Consider the following 10735-nt stretch of genomic DNA (forward strand, 5'->3'; position numbering starts at 1 on the left):
TTTTTTCTGAATGGAACTGTGGAGTCCTCAGCTCTTTGTAGATTAGAAAAGGTATTTGTTCCCGGGTGGGGGCAGGAGGGACTTGGACTTGGATTTTACCAAGCTTACTCAAGCTGGAATCCCTCCAATCATTTAGACTGGGTACTGTCTATATGTAGAGGCCATACCCACCTTAGTTCTCTGCAATGTAAGAGGCAGAACACACACACACACTCCCAAGCACATGGTTAAGAAAGAAATAATAAGAAAGTGCTCCCCAGACCAGAGGGAGAGGCTATCTGGTCTCACATCCATTCACTGTGCATTCTCTTCCCTTGGGTACCTGTTTCACACCCTTGTGTGGGATATTACCAGCGCGAGGGGGATTGTGGTCAAATAAGTACAATCATCACTGCACTGGTGCTTGTAATCACTCTGTGCACACAGTGAGAAATAGATATTCTGGAAAGGATCCTTGACTCTTCCACAATCTGTCCTCTGGACTGGTCACTAGCTCTGGATGGTGCTCTAACAATGGTCATTTCTCTCGGAGAACACACACACCAGCATCACAGCGCTGGGTTCCCATGGATGTCACTACTTCCCAACTGTCGATGATTGGGTCATAGCATTCAATGCTACTCAGCAGGGAATTGCCATCATATCCTGCAATTGCATAGAGTCTCCCCCGAAGCACTGTGGCCCCTACATAACATCGCGGAGTGGTCATACTAGTGACAGTTGTCCAGGAATCAGTGCGAATGTTGTATGCTTCAACTGAAGAAAGGTGGGCTGTGCCATCAAATCCCCCCACCACATAAATATGGTCATTCAGAAGGGCTACTCCAGCACCTGAACGCTTGGTAGCCATTGGTGTAACATTAGTCCAGTGTCCAGTATGTGGATCGTATTTCTCAACTGAATTTAAAATATTCAAGCCATCATATCCTCCTAGACAGTAGATCACTCCACTGGCCACTACTAGTCCAGCACCCTCTGGAGCTGTCTGCATATCTCCTAGCATGCTCCACTGGTCAATGTTTGGGTCATATCGCTCCATACTGGTATGACGTCGGCTTCCATCAAAGCCTCCAGAGACGTATATCATATCTCCCAGGGTGGTAGCTCCAGCAAGACCTCGTCGGACATTCATAGGGGCCACAGAATACCAGACCCCATCCTCATCTGCTGTGGAGTCTAGACATTCCACTGAACTGAGGCGGGAACGGCCATCATAGCCACCAATTACATAGAACCGGTCATGTAGGGACACTGAGGCCACATAACGTCTCTTACGAGTGATGCTTGGCAAAAAGCTCCACTCCTGAGTCTTGGGGTCATATTTCTCTACTACATCAATGGGAGACTGCTGGCTTCCGAAGCCACCAACCACCAGAAGCACTTCATTGGCTCCTAGACGAGCTCTTGTCCTGGGTCCCTGCATCTGACTCCGAAGTTCAGGCCTCAGATGAAACTTCTTTGCTTCATCAACTAGATCCCTGCACTGTAAACTACAGCGAATGAAAGGCTCAGCATCTATTACATCTGTAATGTACCTGGGCGTCAGTAGGGGCATCCGCACATATTGTAGCAGGTCAGGCAAAGATTCTTCTCGCTCTTTCTTGGCATGCTTCACCCAATTGATGACAGCCTCAAAGACCGGCTCTTCAGAATCTACCTGAATTTCATCACACTTGATTAGCTTTTCCACCTCTCCTTGACTCAGAAGGATGAACTCTTCATGCTGTACCACTTCAGGAAAATGCTTCTGGCTAAAAACCTCAGCTGCTTGCATCAGGTCAACACAATTGTGAGTTTCAGCAAAGTCCCTGATACCCAGGCAATTAGAAGGGTCCAGTTGACTTTCTAAGAATTCACAGCAGGCCTGCTTCACCCCTCGCTCGTGAACATGGCACAGAAGTAATCACTACAGGCAGCCAGCACAATCCGATGGGCAGGGAAGTCTTTCTGCTCTACTCTTAATGTCACATCACAGAGGGTGTTGCTCTTCCTGAGGGAGTTCATTGAGTTGAGGATGGATTTAGCATGAGTATTTGTCATTATGTCTTTGGGGGCCATAATGCCTCCCATCAAGTAATATGGAGAAAAAACAAAAAGGGTCCTTGGATTCTGCCACTCGGCTCCCGGGCCCACCCAGCTGCGCGGGGCCGTCCCCAGCCCGTGGGGAGGGGGTGGGGCGCGGGGCCAGCAGGCGGCTCAGCGGCAGCCGGAGCGCCGCCGCCGCCGCCGCCCGGACCCGGAGGCTCTACATGTCTTTCTAAAACTTAACACTTTGGGGGAGCAAGGCCCCAATTTCCTTAATAAGACACCTATAGCACAATAATTAAAACCAAGAATCAACAAATGGGATGAATTCAAACTAAAAAGTTTTTCCTCAGCAAGAGAAATAATATGTGAGGTGAATAGGGAGCCTACATCCTGGGAACAAATTTTTACCCCTCACACATCAGATAGAGCTCTAATCTCTAGGCTATACAAAGAACTCAAAAAGCTAATCACAAAAAAAATCAATAACCCAATCAACAAATGGGCCAAGGACCTGAACAGACACTTCTCAGAAGAGGATATACAATCAATCAACAAATATACGAAAAAATGCTCATCATCTCTAGCAATCAGAGAAATGCAAATTAAAACTACTCTAAGATACCATCTCACTCCAGTAAGAATGGCAGCCATGATGAAGACAAACAACAACAAGTGCTGGTGAGGATTCGGGGAAAAAGGTACACTTGTACACTGCTGGTGGGACTGCAAATTGGTGCAGCCAATTTGGAAAGCAGTATGGAGATTCCTTGGAAAGCTGGGAATGGAACCACCATTTGACCCAGGTATTCCTCTTCTCGGACTATATCCAAAAGACCTAAAAACAGCATACTTCAGGGACATAGCCACATCAATGTTTATAGCAGCACAATTCACAATAGCTAGCTTGTGGAGCCAACCTAGATGCCCTTCAATGGATGAATGGATAAAAAAAAATGTGGCATATATACACAATGGAATATTACTCGGCACTAAAAAATAATAAGATCATGGCATTTACAGGGAAATGGGTGTCATTAGAGCAGATTATGCTAAGTGAAGTTAGCCAATTCCAAAAAAAAAAAAAATGCCACATGTCTTCTCTGATATAAGGGGGTTGACTCAAAATGGGGAAGAGAGGAAGAGCATGGGAAGAAGATTACCTCTACATAGGGAAGAGGGGTGGGAGGGAAAGAGAGGGAGGAAGGGGATTGCATGGATGGTGGAAGGAGACCCTCATTGTTATACAAAATACATGTATGAAGATGTGAGAAACAAAGAGAATAGTATTACCCTAGATTAGGTAGAGAGAAGTGATGGGAGGGGAGGGGAGGTGTTGGGGAGATAGGAAGGATAGTAGAATGAAACAGACATTACTATTACTGTGTGTATATATGTGAATGCATGACCAATATGATTCTGAAAAACCTGTATATTCATAAAAATGAGATATTATATCCCATCTGATTCAAATGTATGCTATGTCAAGGTCATTGTACTGTCATGTGTAACTAATTAAAACAAATTTTAAAAATCTACATACAAAAAAACAATACTTTTTGCTCAAATGTCCATCTTAAACATGTTAATTAGGCACCAATTTGTTCATTTTTGGTACTATATAGTATTTCCTTTTATAAATATCCCACAACTTTTTTACTATCTTGTTGATGAAAATTTAAATTTCCCATTTTTTTTCTGTTACAAAAGATAAAGTCGCAAAAAAAAAATTTCTTACACATGTCCTTATATACATGGACCAGAATTCTCAAGGATATAACTAACTTCAACTTCTATTAGATACTTCCAAATTCTTCACTGAGGTGATTGTACCAATATAGACTCCTTGCAGGTTCAAATTCTATCAGGACAAAATAAATGACTGTGAAATCTACCCTCCCCCAAAAAATATAAACTCTGACTACCTAAAACATTGAAGACATTCTGCAAAAGACATTGATACTTCAAAGAAAGGAATGATCTAAAATGTGTTTCCACTCTTTATGGCTTTTAACTTAAGAAATGCCTCACATAGTGACTATAGACTCCAACAGTATACTCAAAGACTCTTTGACTGACACAAAGCACATAGTTTAAAGTAAACATAACTGCCAAAAAGTGAAGGTTCAGCTATGACAGAGAGCCAGAATGGAAGAGATACTAATTATTTCTCTGCAAAAATTTCTAGCTGATATCTGACCCACATATGTGCAGGGCTGCATATAAACAACAATAACTCAACTAGGGATAAAACAACTAAAACCAAGTTTAAGCTACCACCTAAGAGTTAGTTTGTATTTTATGTCTCATTAAATCAGTTATCTGCTTTAAAACAAATAAACTACAACCAAAAACACTTTGTAGAGGAAAATAACAGAATGCAGAGTCTCTACCACATAACATTTACAATGTCTCGAATACAATCCAAACTTACTAGAAATGTAAGAAACAGGAAGCCAGGTGTGGAGACTATAGTTCATCAGCTACTTGAGAGGCTCAGGTAAAAGAATAGCTTGAACCCATGAGTTCACGAGCGGCCTTGGCAACAAAATGAGACTCTGTCTCAAAAAAGAGAAAAGGAAGAGGAAGAAAAAAGGAAGGAAAAGGAGAGAAAATAAATAGGAATTATGACCTATCTGACCCACTGTCAAGAAAAAAGACAACAGAAAATGAATCCAAGTTGGCCTAGATGTTATAGTTAAGAGAGAAGCATTTTAAATTATATAATAATACTCAGCAGAGTTAAAAATATGTTCATAATGATTTAAAGATATGCATTGTCAATAGAGAAATACTGGATAGGCAAACATCTGGAAAATGAGAGCCAAAATGTCCAGCCTTCCCCAACCTAGATAGTTATAATTCCTTGATGGAATTATTACTTGAAATCATGGAAAACTTGTCAAAGAAGATGAACTTCCAGAAAAGGGGGCCTGGTATGTCAGAACTTTCCCTAATCATAGTTATAATTCTTTAAGAAACCTACCCGTTTCAGACCACGTCACCACTATTTCTTGTGACCTTTCCTTATCACCAAAACCATGTCACAACCACCCCTTATGACTTGGTCATCATGACCCTCATGTAGCAAACACACTAATGGCTATACCAAGGGATAATCAACTGCTTGATAAAGGATAAAAAGACCTGGCAGGAAGACATTTTTTGAGGAAATAATGGCTAGAAAATCTCCAAAACTAATGAAAAAAAAAACTTGTAAAATTTTTTAAAGTATGAACCCCCAAGAAGGATAAAAAAAAAATGCAGTTAAAATTAAGCCTCACATCACAATCCCTGACTTCAAAATACATTACAGAACTACAGTAACAAAAACTTCATTGTATTGGCATAAAAACAGACAAACAGACAAAAAGAACAGAATAAAAACACAGAGACAAACCCACATATCTATAGTCAACTAATCTTTGACAGAGCGCCAAAAATGTACATTGGAGAAAAGAGCCTTTTTAACAAATGATGCTGAGAAAACTGGTGATCCCTATGTAGAAGAATGAAACTAGACCCTTATCTTTCACCCTGCACAAAAATTAACTCAAAATGAATCTCAGACCTAGGAATTAGACCAGAAACTATGCAATTCCAAGAAGAAAACTTAAGAGTCCACACTCCAGGATGTAGGTACAGACAATAGCTTTCTCAATAGGAGAAAATTTTCAGGAAATGATGTCAAGAGTTAATAAATCAGATGACATCAAATTAAAAAACTTCTGCCCAGCAAAGTAAACAAGAATGTGAAGAGAGAATTTACATAAAGGGAAAATATCTTTGCTAGCTACTCTTCTAACAGAAGATTAATATCTAGAACACATAAACAACTCAAAAGACTTAACACCAAGCTAGTCACAGTGATACACACTTGTAATCTCAGCAGCTCAGGAGGTTGAGGCAGGAGGATCACAGGTTCAAAGCCAGCCTCAGAAACTTAGCAAGGGCCTAAGCAACTCAGCAAGACTCTATCTATTATCTATAAACTAAAATAAACTAAAAAGTGCTGGGGATATAGCTCAGTGGTTAAGTGCCTCTGGGTTCAATCCCCAGAACTAAAAAAAAAAAATCTTAACACCAAAAAAAACAAATAACACAATTAATAAATGGGCAAATAAATTAAACAGATATCTCTCAAAAGAATAAATACAAATGACCAACAAATGTTCCACATCATTAGCAATTAGGGAAATTCAAATATTCAAATCAAAACTATACTGAGATATCAACTCATACCTGTCAGAATGGCAGCCATCGGGAATACAAACAAAAGGGCTAGGGGTTGTGGCTCAATGGTAGAGCTCTTGTCTCTCGCACATGTGAGGCACTGGGTTTGATCCTCAGCACCACATAAAAAGAATAAACAGAATAAAGCTTTAAAAAGAAGATAAAATAATTTTTAAAAATGCGGGAGAGGAGATGAAGAAAAAAATATTCTTTTTTACAGTTCATAGGACTATAAATTAGTACAACCACTCTGAAAATCAGTATGGAGTTTCCTCAAAAGACTAAGCATGGAACAACTATATGACCCAGCTATAGCAGTCCTCCGTATTTATCCAAAAGAATTAAATTCATCATTAAAGAATTAAAGTCATCATTCTACAGTGATACATGTATACCCATATTTCTAGTACCACAATTCTCATTAGTCAAACTATGGAACCAGCCTAGGTGTCCATCAATGGATGAGTGGATAAAGAAAAATTGTATTGAACGCAATGGAGTTTTATTCAGCTATAAATAAAAATGAAATAATGTCATTTACAGGAAAACAGATGGAACTAGAGACCATTATGTTAAGCAAAATAGGCCAAACTCAGAAAGTCAACAGTCGAATGTTTTCTCTCATATGTAGAAACTAGAGAATAAAAAGCAAAAGAAAGGTGGGAGGTGGAATGGGGATCTAATGAAAAAAAATCAAAGGGAGATCAGTAGAGGAAAGGTATTGGGGAATGAGGGGAGAGGAAGGACAGGGGAAATGTTGGGGAGTGATACTGGCCAAGTTATATTGTTATATTGTGTACATGTATGGATATGTAACAAAAATCCCATCTGTAGGTACAACTATAATAATGCACCAGTAAAAAATGTGGACAGAAAAGAAAAAGAAAGAAAATCAAGACTCACCACATCAGATTCAAACTACTAAAACCAAATATAAAATAAGAAATCTTGGAAGCAACCAGCGAAAAACAACACACATTACTTGCAAGGGAATATCAATTCAAACTAATACTGACTTCAAATCAGAAATAATGGAGATCAGAAGACAATGAACTAAATCTCTAAAGTGCTAAAGGCAAAAAACTAAAGTGTCAGAGCTGTAGTCATACCAAGCATTAAAATGTCCTTCAGAAAGACATTAGACTTAGACATTTATTAAAAGACTAGACATTTCAGAGGAAAACTAAGGGGATTTGTCACTTGCAGACTCTCATTACAAGAAATGCTGAAGGAAGTTCCTCAATCCGAAAAAATATAATACTAGGTGTAAAGGTAGCTCTTCTCCCAGTCTTTGGCTTATTTTTATGTTGTTTATGGAATTTTGTTGAAGAGGTTTAAAATGTAAATGTAGTTGAGTTTATCAATATTTGTCATTATAGTTTTTGCTTTTTAGATTTTGAGAAATCTATTGTTATCTCTGTAAAAATATTATTATATTTCATTCTTCAAGTTTTCAAGTTTTACTTTTCATATTTGAGTGTCTGTTTCAACTTAAATCTATTTTTGTGTATGATATGACTTGAGTTTACTTTTTCCCCATAGATAAGTAGCATTTTTACCATTGATTAAATTCCTCCTCAACCCAATTTATAATTCCACAACAACTTTGTCACAAATCAACTTTATACTTTTGCATAAAGCATGCCAGCTCTCAATTCTGATCCTTGGGTCTATTTGTATATCCCTGTCTTAGTAACAATAGCTATACAATGTGTCTTCATAGAGCAAGTCCTATGCTTGCGCCTGTCTTTCAAATTTGTCTTGACTGTTCTTGTTGGGCCTACCACGTGAATTTTAGAATAAGTATCTAATTACCTGAAAACTGTGTTCCAATTTTTATTGGAATTGCATTGAATTAATAGGCTAATTTAGAGATAATATCTTGAGAGTTCTCATCTATGAACATGATTTCTCTTTTCAAACATCTAACTTTTCAATGTTATATTGTAGCTTTTCTATGTAAGAGTCCTAAGTATCTTTTGTTACATGTATTTCTAAATATATTACATTTTTATGCTATTTTGAATGGAATGTCTTTTCATATTACATTTTCTAATAAATTATGGAAATATAAAAAAGATATTGATTTTCAGATTGATTCTATGGCCAGAAACCTTGTTAACTTTTCTTATCACTTCTAATACTTTGTAGATTTTCTCAAATGTTCTAGAGACAGATTTGATATCCACAAATGAGAGTTTTGACTTTCACTTCCTGAATATTGTAATTTTTTTTCTTTCTTTTTTTTTTTTTTTTTTGTAACAGGGATTGAATCCAGGGGTGCTTAACCACCGAGCCACATCCTTGGCCCTTTTTAAAAATATTTTATTAGAGAAGGGTCCCACTGAGTTGCTTAGGGCCTCCCTAAGTTGGTGAGGCTAGGTTTGAACTCACAATCCTTCCTGCCTGAGCCTCGAGATCATTGGGTTTACATTGGATAGGATTGTTGCAGATGAAGACACCCACCCATGGGGCCAAAGTAGCTGCAGAAATTCTCAATCACTGGTTCTTGCAATCTTGCAGGAAAATTTTCAGGCAAGTCACACATAGCAGGCAGGAATTTATTTAGGAAAGGAGAATAAGAGAGAGAAGCTTACAATAAAGGTGCTGGGTGGTCTGGAATATCTCCAAAGAGAACAGCATGGCCCTTACAGAACTGGGGACTTTTAAAGGGTTTGAGTTTCTTTGTCCTCATTCTATTCTCTTGTACCCCTTAAGCAGTTGATTATCCCTTGGTATAGCCATTAGTGTGTTTGCTACATGAGGGTCATGATGACCAAGTCATAAGGGGTGGTTGTGACATGGTTTTGGTGATAAGGAAAGGTCACAAGAAATAGTGGTGACGTGGTCTGAAACGGGTAGGTTTCTTAAAGAATTATAACTATGATTAGGGAAAGTTCTGACATACCAGGCCCCCTTTTCTGGAAGTTCATCTTCTTTGACAAGTTTTCCATGATTTCAAGTAATAATTCCATCAAGGAATTATAACTATCTAGGTTGGGGAAGGCTGGACATTTTGGCTCTCATTTTCCAGATGTTTGCCTATCCAGTAGAGCTCCATGGGATCTCAGATACGTGACTCATGGATTTTCTTAATACAAATGTCTAATGTCTGCCCTTCATTGTCCTTTCTCCTACCCATCTATTCATGGCTGACTAACCTACCTAACAGGTTCTCCAAAATAATGATGAATAAAAACAGCATAGCAGATCTTTTCCTTATTCCTAATTTTAATAATAATGCTTCTAAAATTCATCATAATTTTATTTTATATTTATTGTAGAACATTTTTACAAATGTACTTGAGGTAATTGAGGAAACTTCCTCCTATCATATATATCTAAGTTTTTGTTTTTGTTTTGTTTTTTTGTAGTAGAGATTGAACTCAGGGCCCCTTGACCACTGAGCCACATCCCCAGCCCTATTTTGTATTTTATTTAGAGACAGGGTCTCACAGAGTTGTTTAGTGCCTCACTGTTGCAGAGGCTGGCTTTGAAATCACAATCCTCCTGCCTCAGCCTCTGAGCTGCTGGGATTACAGGCATACACCATGGTGCCCAGCCTATCCAATAATTTTTAATAATGAAAATTTATTGAATTTTTAATAAAGATTTTATTGATCAGATAGGAAGAGAGTTAACATATACACTCCTCATACATACACACATAGTTTATTAATAATATCTTACATTTATATGTGGTACATTTATTAGAATTTAGTTACTATTGATACAGCATTAACTAAAGTCTGCAGTTTACTTTAAGCTTCACACTGTTACACTATTCTAGTGCTGAGTCAGTCAGAGGCATTATTTATTTCTGTTATGTTTTTTTTATTTCTAGCCTTTCTTTTTTATTCTTTTATAGTTACCATCTCTCTGCTTATATTATCCATTTCTTCCATTATTCCCCTTAGCATATTAATCATAGTTATTTTCAATTCCAAATCTGATAATCCCAAATTTTCTGTCATTTCTAAATCTAATGCTTTCTTTATCTTTTCAGAATATTTTTTTCTTGTCTTTTAGCATGCTTCTATGGTTTGAATATAGAGAATGTCCTTCAGAGGTCAGGCTTTGTCCACAGATGATACTCTTGGGATGTGCTGTGGCCTCCAAAGATCTATATGTTAAAGGCTTGGTCCTCAAGTGATGCCACTGGGAGATACTGTGGACCTTTAGGAGGTAGGGCCTTATGGGAAGTCCATAGGTCATCAGGGTTGTGCCCTCAAAGAGAACTGTGGAACCGCCTGTCTTGTAGTCTCTATTTTCTGACTTGTGACGTGAATGGTTTGCTTTGACATGCACTTCCTGTCATCCAGGGCCCTTAACAGAGGCCCAAATCAATGGGGCTGACCAATCTTGAACTAGAACCTCTAGGACAATGAGCTAAATAAACCTTTTCTTTTTATAAGGTAATTGCCTCAGCAATTTTGTTCTAGTAACACAAATCTGACTAATGTACATGCCTTGTATT

At 38.2% G+C, this 10735-nt stretch overlaps 1 protein-coding gene across 1 annotated transcript; it reads right to left on the reverse strand.

Annotated features, from left to right (window-relative positions):
• Positions 1-388: 388 nt before the first annotated feature.
• LOC124090391 (kelch-like protein 12) lies at positions 389-2144 on the reverse strand. Its single transcript, XM_046441092.2, is given in 2 exon segments — positions 389-1878; positions 1881-2144. Coding segments are annotated over 2 exon segments (1551 nt in total). The 5' UTR covers positions 2071-2144; the 3' UTR covers positions 389-517.
• Positions 2145-10735: the final 8591 nt, after the last annotated feature.

Source organism: Marmota monax, unplaced genomic scaffold, assembly GCF_021218885.2.
Source record: "Marmota monax isolate L192 unplaced genomic scaffold, Marmota_monax_Labrador192_F-V1.1 WCK01_AAM20220418_F8-fsc00017, whole genome shotgun sequence".
Taxonomy (NCBI): domain Eukaryota; kingdom Metazoa; phylum Chordata; class Mammalia; order Rodentia; family Sciuridae; genus Marmota; species Marmota monax.